This window comes from Thermobia domestica, chromosome 3, assembly GCF_964235325.1.
Source record: "Thermobia domestica chromosome 3, izTheDome1.hap1.1, whole genome shotgun sequence".
Taxonomy (NCBI): Eukaryota; Metazoa; Arthropoda; class Insecta; order Zygentoma; family Lepismatidae; genus Thermobia; species Thermobia domestica.
Genome location: NC_137456.1, coordinates 111,340,715 through 111,361,673, shown reverse-complemented (window position 1 = coordinate 111,361,673; position 20,959 = coordinate 111,340,715). Strand labels below are relative to the sequence as shown.

At 37.3% G+C, this 20,959-nt stretch overlaps 1 protein-coding gene across 5 annotated transcripts in view; it reads left to right on the top strand.

Moving 5' to 3' along the window:
* Nucleotides 1-4,803: 4,803 nt before the first annotated feature.
* The window catches only part of LOC145680664 (nucleosome-remodeling factor subunit NURF301-like), a 42,828-nt gene continuing 26,672 nt past the window's right edge, over nt 4,804-20,959 (top strand). The window contains exons 1-3 of one of the 5 annotated variants that reach the window (XM_081751448.1): nt 4,805-5,233; nt 18,901-19,062; nt 19,713-19,899. In XM_081751448.1, coding sequence (XP_081607574.1) covers nt 19,804-19,899 — 96 coding nt within the window. In that variant the 5' untranslated portion in view covers nt 4,805-5,233; nt 18,901-19,062; nt 19,713-19,803. Of the gene's footprint in view, nt 5,234-18,900; nt 19,063-19,712; nt 19,900-20,959 lie in introns of all 5 variants that reach the window. The other 4 variants (XM_081751450.1, XM_081751449.1, XM_081751447.1 and 1 more) reach the window with 4 other exon arrangements.

The following is a 20,959-nucleotide window of genomic DNA, read 5'->3' as shown; positions in this document are numbered from 1 at the left end:
AAAGCTACAGAAGTTCCAAGAATTGACAAAACACATAGTGGGAAACATGTGGAATAGAAGAATTGAAAACAGAAGGAGAGAACGGAACACAAACTAGTTTTAGAGAAAAAAAAATATAACATACATAATTCTGTTTACAAATAATAAATAAATTTTACAAAATTCCTGGAATGAAAACCGGAATAGGAAAACGCTACTCTTGTTTTGTGTTCAGTGTCAGTGCTAGTGTAGATGGGAAGCAAAATTATCTATAGGGATCCCAGAAGGAGTATTATATTGTAGAGATGCAAAAAAGCCGGCTTTTTTGAATCGATGGTTTTTTTCACATAAAAAGCCGGCTTTTTTGGGAAAAAAACGAGAATTTTGGAAATTTTGGCTTTCTTCAACTTCATGATTTTTCTATCTAAATAGCTTTCTTATAGTATATTCTATAGTTAGATAAAAATTCTATGACCTGAACGTGATATTTCGCTCTGAAATTCACCATCAAGATGGATGGAGCACATGTTTTACGAATTAAAGCTAACATGAAGAATGTAGTATTTGAGGGTAATTTTAGAGGCTATTTAACTTTATTTTAACTTTTGAGTTATCGACATCTTTTTTCTTCTCTAGTTTGTCATCCGTGTTTCATTTCTAAGAGCTTTTAGTACTCTAGCCTCTAGCGCAAAAGTTAAACTTGCCCGTTTTTCTATTTATCCGTCAAAGCGTACGTTTTTCAATATATCCATCAAACCGTACTTCCACATTTCTGTTATACTGTAGCTGTGAAGTGATTTAGCAATAATTTTCCGGACACAACCTTGAATACCAATTTATACAAATAATCAGTAGCGGATTTAGAAAAGTACTTTAGGAGGGTTTTTTCTGATTGTTTCGTTTCCTAAAAAGTCCTAATTTTATTTGGGAAGTGCTTGAAGTTTATGAGTACAGGCATAACTAATATTTCGTTTCGTTTATATGTTTAGCAATAATCTTCCGGATACAACTTTAAAAATCATTTTATACTGAGAATCAGTGGCGGATTTAGAAAAGTATTTTGGGAAGGGTTTCTTACTAATGTTTAGTTTTTTTAAACATTCGTAATTTTTATTTGACGGGAGCTTAAAGTTTATGAGTAAAGGCATAAATAATAGATATTTCGTTTGTTGCAGACATTCCGTAACTTTGGGGAACGGGCTTCAGTCCGAAAGACCGCCCCCCTAACCTTCGCAAAACCGTCACTGCTGGTAATTAGTAATAATAACGATTTAAAAACAATAAAAAAGGAAGTCGCCCAACTCACAGTACACGCACTATTTCTACATTCACAGATGGAATGAAGAAAAGCTTTGTCAGAATGGTCGAATGCTGGTTGAATCCCGGACTTCCCGATAGAAGCGCAAAAGCTAATCACTCAGTCATGTTTGTTGTGCAGTTGTATTTAGCTTAACTTAAATATATTCCGTAGTCTTTTTTTTGGGGGGGGGAGAGTTCCGTAATGATATGTTGAATCCCTCTTGTTAAAAATTCAGAAAACTTGAGGATTAGGTAAACTGTGATGGTGGTTCTATAAAACTTAACTGTAGAATTTCAAGAATATACAGAACCAAAAGCTCTAGATGTGCAGCCTTTAAGTGTATTATATAAATCTAAGTATTTCTCTTGTTTTATTATAATTTTATTTTGTTTCAAAAAGAGGGTATGGAATATTTTGAAGTAAAAATACTACATACTATTTTGCTAGTTATTTGTGTATTCTTTAAAAAGAAGTGTTTACTTTTAGGGTTGGCTGATTTACACCAACTTTTTTTTTAATAACTGGTTTAAACCACAAAAATAAAAAAGAATGAAAAATGCGAATCGTGTGAACTTCATGGTAACGTTTCCAGATATCAAACCACCTGCAATAGTTTTATTTCCCTTTCACCTTTTAATCAAGGTGTCCCATGTCCAATTCTCGGTCGAACCACAATCCTTCTTTCATGCGTAACCCAAGTAGCGTTTCGGATGTCAGTTTAAGCGAAAGTCTTCTCCTTGATAACCTCGGTATTTCGTAAGGATGTTAAGCCTAAATATACGAAACAAACCAAATTGTATATTTCTACATGCCTATATGCGTGTTGTTTTATAAAGAAGCCAATATTGCTTAAATATATTGATAGAAATTGGCAAAATTTATCGATTGCCTACGTAGCTTCCAACATTAGATTGGACTGGACTTTCAATGATATCTACGTACCGGTACTAAATTTGTAATTTAATACCTCAGTTTTAGCGTACTGATTATGGTACGTTGACCTTTAAATTTTACATGCAAAGCAATAACAGGATTTTCCCGTTATTGTCTTACATTTCAAGAAATGACGGGATTTTCCCAATGGCTAGGGCGGGAGATTCTCAACTTAAGAAATTTACTGACCGCACTTCTTTAAGCTTATGGGAGTTCTTCCGGCATAACCCCGCTGTTGCATAATAACATCAAGGCGAAACAAACTTAGGCTATTTCTGTGAATACGTAATATAAATACATAAAGCAAAAAATCTAAGTCAAAAAAGCCTGGTTTAAACCAAAAAAGCCTGGTTTAAACATCCCCCAAAAAACGGGTTTTTGGCATATTCAAAAACAACCACGGTTCTTACCAACTCTGCTTACTTTTGTATATATCATCATCATCATCATCATAGGTATTCTGCCTTTATTGGCAGGTCACTTGCTGCAGCTGAGACGCTTCCATGCTCCACGGTCCTCCGCTAACCTTTTCGTCTTCGCGTATGATCTTTCTGTTTTAATATCATCCATTAATTGTAGTCTCTTTCGCCCCCTCCCTCTCTTTCCCGCCACCATACCCTCTAGGACGTCCCTCATGATACAATCTCTTCTTAGGCAATGTCCCAACCAGTTTCTCTTCCTCTTCCTAATAATATCTAAAAGTGTTCTTTTCTCACCCACCATTTCTAACACTCTCTCATTCGTTTTCTGCTCGACCCAACTAATTCTTTCCATTCTTCTCCACACCCACATTTCGAAGGCTTCCAGTCGATTTTCGTCACCTTTACGTAATGTCCACGTTTCCGCCCCATACAATACAACACTCCACACGAAGCATTTTATGAGTTTTTTTCTCAACTCTTTGTTCAAGGTCCCACAAAACAGACTTTTCTTTCTTTTAAAGGCTTCTTTCGCCATTCCTATCCTTGCTTTTATTTCACGTTCGCATTTCATGTCATTACTAAGAACACTACCCAGGTATCGAAAACTATTCACTTGTTCTATTTTCTCCCCCCCTACTTTTATATTTAACACAGACCCCTTCGTTCCAATCACCATGGCTTTTATCTTTCTAACATTTATCTTCATCCCATATTCCTCAAAGCCCTTTCTCATTTTTTCTAACATTTTATTGATTTTCTTTTCAGATTCCGCAACAAGCGCCATATCTTCTGCAAATCTTATACATCTAATCATTCTACCTCCTACCGAAATGCCATCATCATCATGTAGGCTCTTTTTCACTATTTCTTCTAGATAGACATTAAATAGTGTTGGCGAGAGGCAGCATCCTTGTCGAACTCCCCTTCCAATTGCACTCTCTTCCGTCAGTTCTTCCCCTATCCTAACACTTATCATGTATAAGTTTCTTATGAGTCTTCTATCTTTCCATTCCAACCCTATCTTTGTTAGAACTCCCAACAACAATTCCCAATTCACGCGGTCAAAAGCCTTTTCTAGATCAATAAATACAACATACACCTCTTTCCCTTTTTCTATAAACCTTTCACCGCTTTATATATAGGAGGATTGTATATAGGAGGTTAAAAAATTCTTATTATATACATTGGTTAATCCTGTGGAATTCATAATGTAAATATGTTGAAGAAAAATTGTTTTAAATATTTTTTCGAAATTCATAGTTTGTTTTCGATGTTTTATATTATTATCAGCATCAACCACTAATTAAATGATTTTTTGTGTTATAGAGAAGCGATACAAAGTCTGTTTTATCAGTTTAAAGCAGTATTTTGAAAAAAGCCCAAAATTTCCGAAGCAAAAAAGCAAAGCAGAAAAAAACGAGTTTTTTCCAAAAAAGCCGGTTTTTTTCCGAGCCCTTGCATCTCTATTATATTGTGTCACAATAATAAGGTTCTTTTTTTAATCATTCATACGGAAAATAAATGTCAAATTTCTTGCATTTTACTTTTTACTAAGTTTTCCGGTGTTTACAAAATACTCTTGTTCGACTGTAATTCTTGCTCTTTATATCAGAACCTCAAATGTAATCTGAGCACTTCTAAATAAAAAAAGAATAATCCAATTATCACAAGTAGTTACTGAACTACGTGTCTTTCAAGATTATGCTCATTCATTTTTGTATTACAAATAGTGATTTTCGTCCGAATTTCGTTAGCCCATAACTCGAAGACAATTTTTTTCTGGGAAAATCCTCTTTGCAGTCATATCTCCAACAGGACTTTCAAAAAAAAAAAAAAAAAAAAAATCGGAGATGGTCACCTGGCCCTCCCTGCCTGAATGGAGATGGAATGAGCCATACTACGATACAAAAAGTCTGCGTGTTCCTAAACGATATAAACTTGGGAGGTTGAACCTCCTTTTATGAAGTTCTGTTTACGCCACTATTTGTGCATACCACATGCTTTAAGAGCATTATAGGAACTTATTTCATACTAGTCCTCGTAAAAATTGAGAAGCATAAGGTATCGGAAACCTGTTAGATATCGCAATCTGTAACACAAATTTAAGGTTGCATTGACGCAAACCGTTACGATTAATGCACTTCTGGCATGTGGCAACACTGTGGGGTAAAGAGAAATAATATAATTTCCCTGCTTCTCGGTATTTCCCTTCACTTATATTAGTGGATTATCCAAAACCAAAATTAAATTGGATTATATTTTTGGAGCTTAGAAACTTATAAACACTTATAATCTTACAATAATTTTGGAGCATGCAGCTATATGAACTACCTCGTGTGATAAACGGGTAGAACGTGAGGTTGTCAAAAGTGTTTGATGCTTGGGATGTCTTTCTATCCCTTCTTATAATATGGATTTGTTTACATTTGACAATTTGGCTGAGGTGTGGTAGTGTAATAAATATGTTTCTGTTTAGAGAATGCAGAAGAGGAAAGTGAATCACTGTAAACATCCCGTACATATTAAGCAAGCAAAATCTGAAAGGGATAGAGAATAGAGGGAAAAAACTGCAGTGGAGTAATGTGATAAGTCTGATAATGTAAGCATAGCAAATATTTTTGAAAGCAAATTCCTTCCCGTGCACATTCTTAATACACCGTCAAACTAAAGTGCAGATGTACAGTTTGCTTTTAGTGCTCTAAATAGCTCCCTAAGACATTCTGCACCCGTATTTCCTTGGCGATTGCCCAAATGATTGCGTTGAAACTAATGTATACCCCCTTAATGTTTATAGTTATGTATTTGGACGAATGCCATTAAAACTTCTGCAAGAAAACACTACTATTGAATAAAACCAATCTGTGATAGGATGGCACTGTGGGGCCGCGGTGGTTCAGTGGTAGAGCGTTCACCTCTGGTGCTTGGGGTCCCGGGTTCGTTCCCAGCCCCCGCCAAGTGAACTTTGTGGCGGACAAACACCGTGTGCATGGGTTTTCTCGGGGTTCTCCCGTTTCCTCCCACATTCTTCATTCCACCATTTATTTCTCATTATCACCGTCTCCTTTAGGCTAACCGGCATAATCGTGGGACGTAAAACTCAACGGTTTCATTTCAGGTTGTCACTGTAAAGTACAAATGTTATTCAAGTTAGGACAGGAACGGAGCAGGGGACTTGTGCGGTGGTGCGAGCAGGTGCGTCAGCGACTGACAAGTAACACTTCACATCGTTGCTGCCGGTCTGACGCTAAACTATACATTTTCGGAAAGCACTAGTCCTAAATAGGATAACTACACAGTGCGACGGTCAGACGTTGCCGCGTTCAGGACTTATGGAGCGTCAAACATTAACATGGGGTTTATGAGAGTAACCATAGCAGTCGTATTATTTCATGCTAATTCGTCTTGCATTTGAACTCTGTGCTAACATGTGTGTTGTAGCAGTCGTATTATTTCATGCTAATTCGTCTTGCATTTGTACTCTGTGCTAACATTTGTGTTGTTTTTGTGTTTTTTAGGTATGCGTTGTAAGATGGATCCGAAAGTGGTCGTTTGGGCTCTGGTGGCCGAGATCGGGACATATGAGCGCAATCCAAATTTGGAAGAGCAAAGGATGGTGGCACACATCAAGTCTCTTTTGACCAGCGGGATGGAAGTCGTTGAAGAGATTCGTACGCTCGGCTTCGGTGACAGTGATGGTGACCAGGGGGACGGAGACATGGATTTTGGAGACGAGGAAGACCAAGAGCAGGAGGATGCAGAGATGCCTTCGTCATCGCAGCAGTCTCATACGTCTTCCGCATCTGGCTCATCAGCGTCAGAATACCTGCCCTCTCCTGTGAAGAAGCCGAAGTTCCAGGATCAGCCTCCAGAAGACTCCAAAATGACACCAGAGCAGTGGCGCGAGTACAAGGCAAAAGCCTATGCCTACTGGACGGTAAATCCAAAAACAGGTAGGCCTTGGAACACAAAGACCGGTCGTGCTACCCACTCGACTCTGCAGAATCAGTTCAGGTATATTCGGAACATTGGCGTGCTACGTCACTTTGGGGCAACACAAGGCAAAGATGACAAGAAGACGCTGATGGCAGAGATCAATGAGGCAGTTCGGGGCATGTTCGCGGAGAAACAGCACACTGCTATCATTCACGATCGAACGTTGCGAATTTGGGCTAGGCAAACAGCTAATGAACTGGACCCTAACAAGAGTCTCAAGTTCAAGGCATCACCGTCGTGGGTGTACAGATTCAAGAAGCGCAACAACATCGTGGACCGTGCAATCACCCACAGGGTCGGCAGGACCTGGCAACTGAAAGAGTTGGACTTGCAGCAGCAGGCTGATGCTTTCGTATTAGCGACTCGCGAGCTCATTGCAAGCGAAAGCATCCCACCAACGCAGGTTGCCAATGCAGATCAGAGTAGCTTCAAGAAGTTGTTGCAGAGTACTCGCACTCTCCGTACCAAAGGAACAACAGTCGTGCGAGCGGTTGTGGGATCCATGAGCGCAACAACCCACAGCTACATGATCATGCCCGTGATCACCATGGCCGGAGAGATTCTGCGGCCGATGTATGTACTGGTGTCGGAACCAAGTGGAAAGTTTCCGGGAAACAAGCCTGCAGATCCACCGAACATCAAATCATTTGCTGGCAAAACGTCCAACATGAACAGGGACGACCTTAAGGACTTCTACGAGCAAGTGTTCTGGCCAAGCATGCCTGATGATCGGAAGAAGATCGTTTTGCTATTGGACTCGTGGACTCTGAACAAGGACGACAATCTATCGAACGCACTGAAGCCTGCCGACGTTGCGTTGCACAAGAGACTGATTCCTGGTGGTTGCACTGGAAAGATTCAGCCTTTAGATGTGCATTTCTTCCGTCAGTACAAGTCCTTTGTACGCTTTGTGACCGACACACTGGCCATGGACAGTGTCATGGATATCTGGCATCGCGATCGATTCCTGGCACTACAGTCGTTTTCACTCTACCAGTTCAGCGCACCCCGATTCAAGAACCTGATCCGGTACGCTTTCCACAAGGCTGGCTATCTGGACGAGGAGCGGAATGTGGATCTCTCCGCACGAGTACTGCTTTGACTCCCTCGACGAAGGTGACGTGTGCTTCACGTGCGGCGAACTACCGTTCGTCAAGTGTGCACACTGTGAGCGCACTCTTTGCATCTCTCATGCTCTGTTCGACGATTTGCACATTGATTGTACCCTTTAACTTACGCAAACAAGTGCTCAATCAGACAACGTCGATTCAAACGTCACAAACCTTGTGTTCTTCTTCGTTTCCTGTAACTCTCATAAACCCCATGTTAATGTTTGACGCTCCATAAGTCCTGAACGCGGCAACGTCTGACCGTCGCACTGTGTAGTTATCCTATTTAGGACTAGTGCTTTCCGAAAATGTATAGTTTAGCGTCAGACCGGCAGCAACGATGTGAAGTGTTACTTGTGAGAGAATGAGAACAAGCGATGATAGTGGAAAAAATACATCGAATAGATAGCGTATTTCTATAGGTTAAAACACTTGTCCACTAGTAACTATTAGTAAACGAAAATAAGCGTTCTTTACATTGTGTAAAAATTGATGTTACACAATTGTCTGTCAAGTGCACTCATTTTAACCGTAATGTAGCACATGTAATAGTTTGACAGTTTTAACCCTACACTTGTAAACATGACTGCTGATTTCCTACATCTTGCAGATACATTCTGCCAGTGGAAATTAATATCTTCCACAGCCCTCTTTCGCAATCATTCACTCATTTTAACCATAAAATAATTTTATAATGGTGTATTGTAAATCTTTTAAAAATTATTGCATTTATTCCGAAGTTGGCCGTCCGATACTTCTCGAGCAAAATATTCATAAAAGCCATTAAAATTCATAATTTTTAATTCCTACGTTCTTAATTGACTTTAGGGTTCCTTTCGTTATCTCGTGAGGTAGGAAAGAGATTAGGTTAGGTGAGGTTAGGTTTGGTTTGCATATACAACAAATGATGATGTTATAACAGAGGTGCCCTTGGAAATCTGAACAAAGTTTACTATTTAATTCACACAGTATTGCCGAGCGAGCGTTAGCGAGTGAAGGCAGGTTAGAGCCCCGCAGGGCATGTAGTTTTCAGTCTTCATTAAACTATTTTTTTTATTTATTTATTTACACTTATCTTAGTACTTCGGTTCGTACTGAAAACAATAACTTTCTCCACGTTTCTTCGCTGACACCTCCTTTCCTCACTTCCCACAATTTGTTCTTAGGTTCATTAATTCATACTCTTCACATAACTCTAGAAGAATTTGCTTGTTTTAAACGTATTGCTTCACGAAATTTAACACAGTCCGTTCACATCCTGTTCATCGTTTCGGTCATTTGCCGCCATGTTGATAATATAAATGCTCGTTAGTTTCCCACAATGCAACTATTCTGTTACCTTGCGCCAAGTAGTTCCCTCCGTTCGCCACATAGTCCCGTGTTTGTAACCGTTTATATATAACAAATAAAGATATTTTTCGAGATCCTTATATAATATCAAGCACACAAACCATCAAATTATCCATATCTTCCCTGTAAATTTTAAAAATTTTGCTGGAAACAGACGCCCAACTTTGGAACTTAACCCAAAATTATAGTTCATCTTTTGCGCTCTAAATGACCCGCTAAGACATATTGCTCCTTTATTTCCTTAGCTCATATTTAAATAATTTCGTACAGACTGATAATAGGCTTGGCAACCGATGTCACCCCTTACGGATATATTTACGCATCCAGACGAATATCCGTAGCCAATAAATACAAGATTTTATTTTAAAATAATTTTATGGTGCTATAACACAGACCATTAAATATTTGTTTTCTCTGTTTTGAGAATTGATAATCGAAAATAAAGTATTGTAACGAGCGAGTTGCTTGAAATACAAATTTACGTTTTAGTTCTCAATAGTCAGCATAACATTTATAATCACGTGTTGCTTTATTTCCGTTGCGTTGTGATCCTGAAATATTGCGAAGGCCGCTACGGAATGAGGCCCAGAACTTGTTATTTTAAATTTTGTTTTCTAGCCAATGGGAGTGTGGAAGCCTGAACACACGGGCGGGATAGGCAAGTCATTGTGAGTCAACTAGATTAACTTCACCGAGCGTGATGTTCCTCGCTTGTCTAGTGGCTGCCGGGTGTGCATTTGGTGAATATAGTCCCGCCTTCAATATTCGTTGGGAGAGCATTTAAATTTGAACTCATTACGATGATTCGGATTCCACCTTCAGTGCTGAAAAGGGAGAATAAACTTCAACAAACAAACAAACGTTGATGGAGTGTGGCTTTTCCTGTTTGTCTAGTGACTAGGGCTGTGCTTTTGGTGCGCAGGATCAAGATTAAAGAAAAAAGAAATCAGTTTTTAAAGTTCCTTAGTTTAAAGCAGTTTTTAGTAGTAGTAATAGTCGTCATCGTAGAAGGGTTAACTTGATATTCTGATACCATAATTCGCCATCTTTGCTTTACTTCCGTACTACAAGATTTTAATTTCGTAATATTTTTAAAGGTTTAACTTTAAGGGTGACCCTCCAGTTTCAAAGCTACAAAGAGCGCGTAGAACATTAAAAATTGTTCGGTTAGGTTACGTTACCTTTCAAAACGACTATCATGCTCCTAAAGCATCGAAACCTACCTTCAGCGTGTTTTAGTAGCAACTAAAGAAATAGTAACAACTTCTACATGTAATTTCTCGTATTGAATATAACTTTACTCCCAAGCTTACACACCTTAAAATTACATAAGGAGGGGGCGCGGTGGCTCAGTGGTAGAGCGTTCACCTCCGGTGCTTAGGGTCCCTGGTTCGATCCCAGCTCGCGCCGTGTGGACTTTGTGGTGGACAAACACTGTGCTCGTGGGTTTTCTCGGGGTTCTCCCGTTTCCTCCCACTTTCTTCATTACACCATTTCACTCATTTCTCATTATCACCGTCTCCTTTAGCCTAACCGGCATAACCGCTGGACGTTAAACTTAAAGATTTCATTTGATTTTCATTACATAAGGACTCCAAATCACAATTTCTCACCTCCTTTCTCCTATAAATTTCCAAACGTTTAGTGAAAAGGAGGGGAGGGGGCACAACCAAAGTTACCCCTTTTCAATGTACTGGTATGTTTGTTGCGAAATTTCAAAATAAATATTACAATAAACAATATTATGAGCCGTATTTCTGATTTTTAAAATATAAGCCGTGATGGCATAGACTTATGATTAATGTTCTTGTTTCGGAATCAAGAGATCCCGGGTTCATATTCCCTGGCCGGCCATTCTGAAATTTCATTACTATTTTCTGACAGAAAAGATAAAGATCTTAATAAAACTCCAACTGACCAAAGCAGTGTATATATTTTTTTTAAATTATACATATTTGTGTTACAGTTTCGGCTATGTAAAACAGCCTTCCTCAGGTACATTATGAGAAAAATATCCAATTTTGACAACTTATATACAATCTGGATGCAAGACACGCCCACTTTCTCTTTACAAAACATAAACTTTTAATTGGCTCTGAAAAGTAAATTTTTAATTACTGTGTAAACGTAAACTTTTAATTAGCTCAAAAAGTATTTATTTATTTATTTATTTATTTTTTTAAATGACTGTAGTCACTTTCTTGTGTCTTGCATCCAGATTGTATATAAGCTGTCAAAATTGGATATTTCTCTCATAACGTGTCTGAGGAAGGCTATTTTATATAGCCGAAACTGTAACACAAATATGTATAATTTTAAAAAATATATGTACTGCTTTTGTCAGTTGGAGTTTTATTAGTAATCTTGAATTTTCCAAAGCTACAATGAATAATTTACAAGATAAAGATCTTAAAATAGTGTTAAGCATTATTAACTCGACACAATATGTGATTTTCCAACAAACAAAGATTGTTCTTGTGTTTATGGAGTGAAATTATATGCTTTATTTTCAGAAGAGTTTCACAGAAAGGGAGGAAACTTGACAATGTGTACATTTTAGCAAATTTTAAACGTCAAGGAAGAAAGGGTCATAGAACACTAAAACCATTTGAGTAAATCACAAAGGTTGGAGATGCTCTTTCCATTAGTCGAGTGGCTGAGTGCATGTGCCTTTGGTATACGTGGTCGGGTTCAATTCCCTGTTAGAGAGCACAAAATTGTATTTCACAATCATTCACTTTCATTAATTATCCGCCTCGTTTAGCCTAAAGAGCGTAACTGCGAAACATTAAAAAAAAGAAGTTCAGGATGTCTCTGGTTCGATAGCAGCTCGCACCAATTGGGGTTTTTGATTGTCAGAAATCGTGTCCGTTAGTGTTCTCGAGGGTTCTCCCGTTTTCTTTTACTGTCTTCATTCCACCATTTCGTTTATCATCATCATCATCATTACCTTTTCCCTTAGCCTCGGAGCATAATCGTGGGACATTAAACTGAGAAAAAAACTGATTTTTTTTTTTTTTACAGATTAAGTGATAAAGAAAAAATATGGTTAAACGTGTAATTAATGGACAATATTAAAAACAGCAATTCTACAAAACAAACAAAGCGGCCGAGGTTCATATCATTGAAGCTCCTAACTAGGAAGGAGTGACGACCTACCAATCACAGCAGACTACATATGATGACACATTGAATATTAAAGAGTAGAAATATGTGACTGCTGCTTACCATGCTAGTGCGTTGAGCTGTACTCTTGTCAGTCCTCCCACTAATTTCAGTGTTGATAGCGATACTCTGCGTTGTACCGTAACTATCATCTATTATGATTTTAGAACCACCCTAGATGTAAAAATATAAATAAAATTTAAAATTAACAGTAAAGATAGAGAGATACTAGAGTTAGAGCTTATAGTTTAAGTTTTATAAATCTTTTAAGTAAGTAACTGACATTCCTACCTAATTAAGGAATGATAGGTACCTCATTAAGGATGTAAGAATAGGCCCGTGTGGTTAGGATCTAATACTGCAAAACCTAAAGAAGCACAAAATAGTCCATGTTGAAGATTGATGTTGCTACAATTCCAAATTGATCACTCACTGGATGGAGACACCTAAATTATCTTTAAATTGAAAGTCTCATGGATATAACTTTTTCTGGAAACTTTAGACTCAGACTTTGAGCCTACAAAAATGGTTTTCGGCATGATAATCCATCTATGACCTTTGATTATGTGTTTCTCGCAAACCCCTTTGTTTCTATCTGTCTACTTTGAGCTGTGTATGCTGTTGTGATCCCCAATGACCAAAACATGTACTTTTTATGTCTTGAGGCCGTGGTAGCTCAGTGGTAGAGCGTTCATCTCTGGTGCTTGGGGTCCCGGGTTCGATCCCAGCCCCCGCCAAGTGAACCTTGTGGTGGACAAACACCGCATGCGTGGGGTTTCTCGGGGTTGTCCCGTTTTCTCCCACTTTCTTCATTCCACCATTTCATTCATTACTCATCATCACCGTCTCCTTTAGCCTAACCGGCATAATCGTGGGACGTAAACCTCAAAGATTTCATTTCATTTTTTTTTATGTCTTATGATGAGTTGGACGTAAGACGTTCAGAATTGTGAAGAATGATGACATTTACTGGACTCATCAGAAGTTAGATAAAAGCTATGAACGGCCTATATTTTATAAAATGCGCTACCATAACAAAAGTAATAATTTGTCTGCAGGTTGTAGACGCTAAAGTTGTAGAATTTCACATATCGCTTACGTGCTAATTGCAGTTACTTAACCCCAAGTTATCACGTGTTTTATCTCTGATGTGACTCCGAAATTTCGAAGAAATTACTCTACTAAAATTTATGAATTCAGTCTGTATTTGTGTTGTTTCTTCAGGATTGATCGCCGTACGCTTATGAGTCCTCCGGTACTTTGAACCTTGCATTACGTGGTCTACTGTACCATATTTAACATCTATTGTGACTTATGAACTACTCTAGGTGAAAGTGAGTGTATATGACTGTCGTAGTTAAGGACTTAAGAGTTTGCAGCGCTTAACACTCAGCTAGTGTAAGCTAGAAACCTTGGTTCGATCATCAGCCCAGTCTCGTAATTTCACTCTTTGAAATTCGACCTTCGTTGCTATGTTTCATGTGATTATTTTGTTGCAACATTTCGAAAAACTAATTACTCAAAAGTGATCTATAACATGATTATTTTACATGTGTGTAAGGCCTGAAAAAAAAATCAGGCCATAAAGCAATTAAAAAAAAAAAACTATTAATGTAACTTCCTTATCACTTTTTTTTTTTTTTTTTTTTTTTTTTTTTTTTTTTTTTTTTTGATTGCTTGCTTGCTTGCAACTTCAATACACCAAGTATATTTTTTCCATTGAAACTGTCCTGGAACGCCTCCTTTATAATTGCTGTCAACTTAGCCGTTACGTTATAAATGATATCATCTCTCTCGTCTGTCGGATGTCTTTGAGTTTCGTTTTTATTTTTGACAAAAGTCGAAACTCGGAAGGAGCCATGGCCATATCTGGCAAGCAACAGAAAATTGTGGATCACTTGCATGCAATGAAAAGGTTCATTGTGATGCATCTGCCAATTGTGTGATGCTCACACAGGGTGTCTATCGGTCACGAATGTCACGAAAAAGTCACGAAATCAGAAAACGGTCATGAAAGTCACGAAAATTCACGAAATTTAGCTTTTGGGTCACGATTTTTTTTTTAACTGTACAAATGTAAGTACAGATTGAAAAATTTCGTTCTATAAAACGTCAAAATTCACCACCAAAAATGTCTGTGATCGGCTTTATACGCTAGCAAATCGCAAGCAAAGTACGTTTCTATCGCATGGACAAAAATTCGGCCTAATTCGCACCCAAATTTGCTCTTGAAAATGTTAGGAAATTTTATGATTTGGCCAAGAGAAGGTCACGAAAAAGTCACGAAATTTCATTTTCGAATTTTAATAGACACCCTGTCACAGATCCTATGTCTTACAAAGAACTGCATCACATACGCGACGGAGAATATAAAGATAGTAAATGTTCGTTCTTCTGGTACAGTAGTTAAAGAAACATTAACATCACTTCAATTTTGCTAGGTTCACATCATTTTGAACCTAGACGAGAATGAATATTTCGATTGGGAAGACTGTGCATTAGACTCCTGGACCATATTTAATCATCTGTTATCACAGTATTGAGAAACTCAGGATTACTGCTGACATTTTCCAGCATGTCCTGTGCAACTTACACGCAAAATTGTTTCTGTTTTTGCGAAAGCTTTGTCCACCATGTGCATTTTCGGGATCTTTCCTTAAAATTGCTGCTGAGAACCTTTGCTAATATTAGCAAAACTCGCTAGCTTCATAATAGCTGCAACTTGTAGATTGCTTCGCAGAACACTCATTACTTTCCACTGACGTTCGACTTTGTTTGAACTGGCTGAATTTCCCTAATTGCTTCACCTTGTGTGTCACCAAGTTTCTAGCAGAACTTTGTGCAGTATCATTACTGGATACATCCTGCCTTCTTGCTGTAAAGTAAGAGCAAGATTGTACGTTGGGACCTTGACAGATAGAAGCTACAAGTTATCGGCAAGAAGAAGATTAATCATAACATGCATCCAGGAGACTAAATGGTAGAGTTAGATCGAAGGAAATAGGAAATGGATACAAGCTTATATACACGGGGAACAACAACAGAAAGAATGGTGTTGTAATTATATTGGATAAGAATATAAAGAGTAAATTGGTAGATATGAAGAGAGTAAGCGACAGAATTATTATAGTCAGGCTCGTGTTAGGAGAAAGAGGAACCTTGAATATAATCAGTGCCTATGTCCCAAAAGTCTGAGTGATGAAGGGACAAAGCAAGAATTTTGGATGGAGCTAGATAGTACTCTGGAGAATTGTTCCTTATATGAGAAGCTTGTCTTAGCAGGAGATCTAAATTGTCATGTCGGATGATCAAGATCATTACATAAAAGAAAACATGGAGGATATGGATTGGAAGACAGCAACAAGGAAGATGGGAACATACTGCAAGTAGCGAAAGCATATGATCTTGCTATTCTGAAGATCTTCTATAAGAAGAAGGTATTACACTTTATTACATATAACAGTGGCATCTCAGATCCACTTTATCTCAGGGGTGCCCACAAGGGGGGCTATGACGCAAACTGCGTCATTGAAATATTTGGGGGGGAGTTAAAAATCTATATAAATATGTTTGAGGGGGTGTAAAAATTAATCGAAAAGTTTTTTTTTTTCATGAAAGAACACCTACGGATAGACAATTGAGGGGGGTGCGTCATGGACATGAGGGGGGGGCACCACTGCTTTATCTTATGGAGGGGACAAAACTTACTTTATGCAAAGGACTGCATAGTAATACTAGTGGAAGTCTAACGGAGCATCAGCAGCTTGTAGTAGCCGATATCTGTATCAATTAAAAAGTAGAAAGAAATAGACAAAATGTTCTTTTTCGAACGAGATGATTGAAACCAGATGAGATGTGTTGAAAAGATTCGAAAGAAAATTACCACGTCGCAAGTATTGCAAATGAAAAGAAGATGAAATGAACATAGGAGAGAATTGGACCAAAGTATTAGTAGCACTCAGGAAAACAACAAGGAAAATTATGGGATAAATAAAAGAAAGAGGCCTCATTGATAAGGGAATGTGGTGGTAGAATAAAGAAGTTCAAGCAGCTGTAAAAGATAAGAAGGAACAATTTAACGAATAAGAACTTTGGCAGTCAACAAGACCTGAAGGATTACAAGAAAGCGAAGAAGAACACCAAGAAGACGGTTAGTGTCAAATAAATGAATAAATTATTGTGGCAGAATAGAAATATAAACTATCAGATTGGCACAGAACGACACACTTTTAAATCGGGTCTTCTGTGAAATTTTCCTTCAAGCATCTCATTTTATTTAGCTTGATGTGATCTATCGGTTAGTGTATGTCATCTTTAGGCAATGTTTAAACACAAATTAAGAGTTTAAGAGGTAATAAACGATAATTTTTTTCCTATATCTTTATTAACCAGCACATGGGGATGTATACTTGCCCATATAGGTTGTGCTAATTGGTGTATCTCATTTTTTATTTTGTTTTATTTTATTTATTATTATTATTATTATTATTATTATTATTATTATTATTATTATTATTATTATTATTATTATTAAACGTTGCAATATTGTAGAAATTTTAACAATATGAAACATCTCATCAATACACTAAACGACTGATGGAACACACTGTTTCACTTAGCTATGTTGTGAAATTGTAAGTAACAAATAAAATCATTAAAGAATTACTACACTTGTACCGTATATATTTATTATTGACCGCACTATAATATATATATTGATCAATGATCTTTCTAACCTTATTAAAAGTACCCAAAAGATCGTAAGACTGGCCCTAAATGAAAATTACGCAGAGAAACTTTCATAATATCCTTTCAGTTTTTGTAATATTTCAGTCTTAATGAAAAAAGAGTATGTATTTAAAATCAAACAAGTAGATAATTCGTATTTAAATTTGACAGTTATCTTAGTACTCTTTATTTCAGTATTTCTCTCTCTCTCTCACACACACACACTCACTCACTAACTCTCTCTCTCTTACACACACAGCGTACGCGCCTTTGACGTGGGAGACCCAGGTTCGATTCCCGGCGGAAGCTCATGTGGTTCGGATTCCACGTTAATCAGTAGGTCCACGTTCCATATACTCTCACTGCTGAACGGGACGTTAAACTCAAAATCAACACACACACACACATCGAGTGACCGAAAAGGATCGATCCATTTTTACGTTAACCTACTTTCATAGAAATAAGTACAGAGTACCATAGAATATACCATAAATTTGTCAAATTATTGTAGTATGACATGACCACCCTGCATTAATTGACATACTTACACCAACAGTAGACCGTAACAAACTCTGCAAGAGTACCGTGGTTAGAATCTACATCATTGTCATAATTCATTCATCCAGGTGTCGCAAATCTCGAAACTTGACCTTGTACATTTGACTTTTGATGTAATCCTCATACAAAAAGTCCAAGGGTTTCAGGTCAGCTGAACGTGCTGACCAGAACTATGGTTATTACTTCCGAATCCAGCGAAGATCTGGTTCAGGTAATCACGGACAATTCGAGCAAAGTGAAGTGAGGTGCTGACATTTTGGAATAGCACCGTATCCAGATTGTTGTCTGTCAGCAAATAATTCTGGCTCCAGGAATTGCTGAAGCATGTTGATGTACGTTGTGGAGGTGGCTGTTTCTTCAGCAAACATACATGGTCCGTAAATACGCTGTTGAATGAATCTCAACCATACATTCAACTTAGGAGTGTTTCTTCCCATACCATGGCCGTATGTGGCTGCTCTTCAGCCCATACCCTGCTGTTGTGGCTATTGACGAAACTACAGATGTGAAATGTAGCTTTATCACTTAACAGTATGTGTTACAACAAATTTTCTGTTCATTGCCTCGAGGAGGTCGGTGAACGTGGCCACGCGTGCTGCATTGTCCTCAGGTTTAAGATAATAAAGCACTTGGATGTAATTAGGCCTTTTTTTCTTCAGTACACCTGGAAATTTTGGAATGCTGTGTCCTCGAGTAAGACGATGTACCGATGCCTTAGGACTCTGCTCGATCGTCTGTCGTATAGTCTCCACAGTGTCCTGCGACGTTGATGGCCATCCGGAACGTTTCTTGTCGAGAACTCACTTCGGCGGAACCTGATGATCAGCAATTGGATGTTTATCCGCATTGGAGATTCTGTGTGGTAACGTTGACGAAAATATTAGCAAATGGTAGTCCACGAATTCTCCAGATTACGACCGCTGTTCGTTGCTATCTGGTCAACGTCTTTCAGATTACGTGCAAATGAGAGAGTACAGTTAATGTTTTCCTGGAAATGGTTCGTTACTCCTCGAGACGTTATTGACCCTCATTGTTCCTATATGGTCAACTACCTTCAAGTTGTCTGAGAATGAGAGAACAAAATTAGCGTTTTCCTGAAAGTGAATCGAAAAATACCACGGATGGTTGGAAACACTGCCTCGATATCCATGGCAGTCATATCGGGCTGCATTGATTTGACTTACTTATGGTGTGTAATACGCACTTTTCATATCCATTTCTATTCATCAAAATGGATTAACCCAAAAATGGATCGATACTTTTCGGACACCCTGCATGTACCCGATATATAACGAGGTAGATGTTCCTTATAACAAATAGAATTTTATTGATTGATTCTTCGAAGTTTAATGTTTCTTTTCAGCACAAGGCCATGAGACATCTTAAAGTGGGATGCGAAGCACCACTCGGATATTTATCCATGTCTCTGTTCCCAGTCGGGATCGAATCCGGACCACACGCAAAGAAAGCTTCGACATTAGCCACTAGGCCACAAAAGGGAAAAGAAAAAGTGAAAATAATGAAGGTAAGTTACGTAATAATAATAATAGTAGTGATAAGCTGGGCAATACATTCTTTTGGGAACCTCAGTCCTCATTTTCATACATAGAATCAAGCCAAACAAAGAAATCTATTGATGTTTACCTCCTTAAAATTTTAATTTTTAATTGTAAACCAAAAAAGTGATATATTTCACGAATGGAAATTCATATTGCTTTTAGGAAAAAGTATTTAAAAAATACAAGTCCTAATTTTTCTGCCGTCTCTTAATCTTCTTTTCACTTTTTTAGTGCAATTTCAATTATACTTTAACAAATTCAAGTAAGAAATTTAAGTAAGTTATTGTATTTTTATTTAACTTTTTCGTACTTTTTTTCAATCGAAAATTATTAGTTCCCATATTTAAATTGATGAGTATGTAAAACAACCTTAATCAGCAGTGCTCGAAAACTTTTCATCTGACTTAGCCACCTCAAAACTAGGCACCTACAAATCGTAATTTAATATAGAAGCCAGCATATTTTTTGGTCTTAAATTATCTAGACGCCAGACTCGTATTTCTAGTCACCATGGCGATCTTCCACTCGGAATATTTCGAGCCCTGGTAATTACTATATAGTATTTCTTGTCAAACTGTGTTTTCGATTGATTTACATTACTTGCTGCATATTATAGGTGTGACGAACAAAAAGAAATTGCGTGCTCAAGAAGAAGAAAATGGAAAGAAGCCCAAGAAGAGCCCCGAAGACAACAGCTTCCAAGAAAAATGCGAAGTCTACTTCTTAGGCATAAAGAACTTCTTAAGAAAGACATTGTGAAGAAGAGAACTCTGTTAGAACAAGAATTACAAATGGAGATACAGGTAATAAAATAATCTAATTTCAGAGTTCAACAATATTAAAAGAAAGCTCCCTCGTGGCTAAGCGGTTAGCGTACACGTCTTTGGCTTGAGAGATCTGGGTTCGACTCCCGGCGGGAGCTCATGTGGTTCGGATTCCACATTTTAAGCTGTAGGTCCACGTCTCATGTAGCCTCGCTGATGAAAGGGATGCTAAACTGAAAATCACTTTAACAATATTAGATTTTAGCATTTATGTTTGAACCAGATTACATTGTTTTTTGTATTATTATTATTATTATTATTATTATTATTATTATTATTATTATTATTATTATTATTATTATTATTATTATTATTATTATTATTAAATGTGAAATAACATATTAAATTATTCACGTAGTAATGTTCTTGTCAATTTTTCCTCCAATATTTCGTGTCAAACATTCGGCCACTCTGTTAACTTTTTTTCTTTTTTTGTTTCAACAGTGCTAATTAATGAAAGTTGCGTAAATTTACTAATATTTATGATCTTCAATAGTTATAGATTTCCTTCCTCAATAGTTACAGATTTTAGTTTTTATTGTATGATATGTAGTACACACGTGCACCGGTATATGTATGTAGTCCTAATGTTAGTACACTGTACTAATAACCTTTTTAATTGTTGTTTTATGTTCTTTCCGATATGTTCTTATTTAAACTCCCGTGATTAAATTTTTCAATCGTTATGATAATCGTTATGATTATCAATTAATTTCAATTTAAACTAAATTTTTAACTGATTAATTTAATCGTTAAATTTTAACAGATCAATGAAGCAGGTGGAATTAGGCAAGTAGAAATTGATAGAAAAATGTTACACTATATGTTGTTCGCGGAGAGCGGCGAACTTGCCGGAAACACAAAGAAATTAATAGTAAATTACAATGGAAAGAAAAGACTAGATATGGACAAGAAAATTAGCAATAAAAGGTTAAAACGGTTTAAAGAGGAAAAGAAACAAGTAAGACGAGAAGAGACTCCATGCAATTAGACATTGGAAACGAAATACAAGAACTACGAATGAAAATGAGGCATAAAT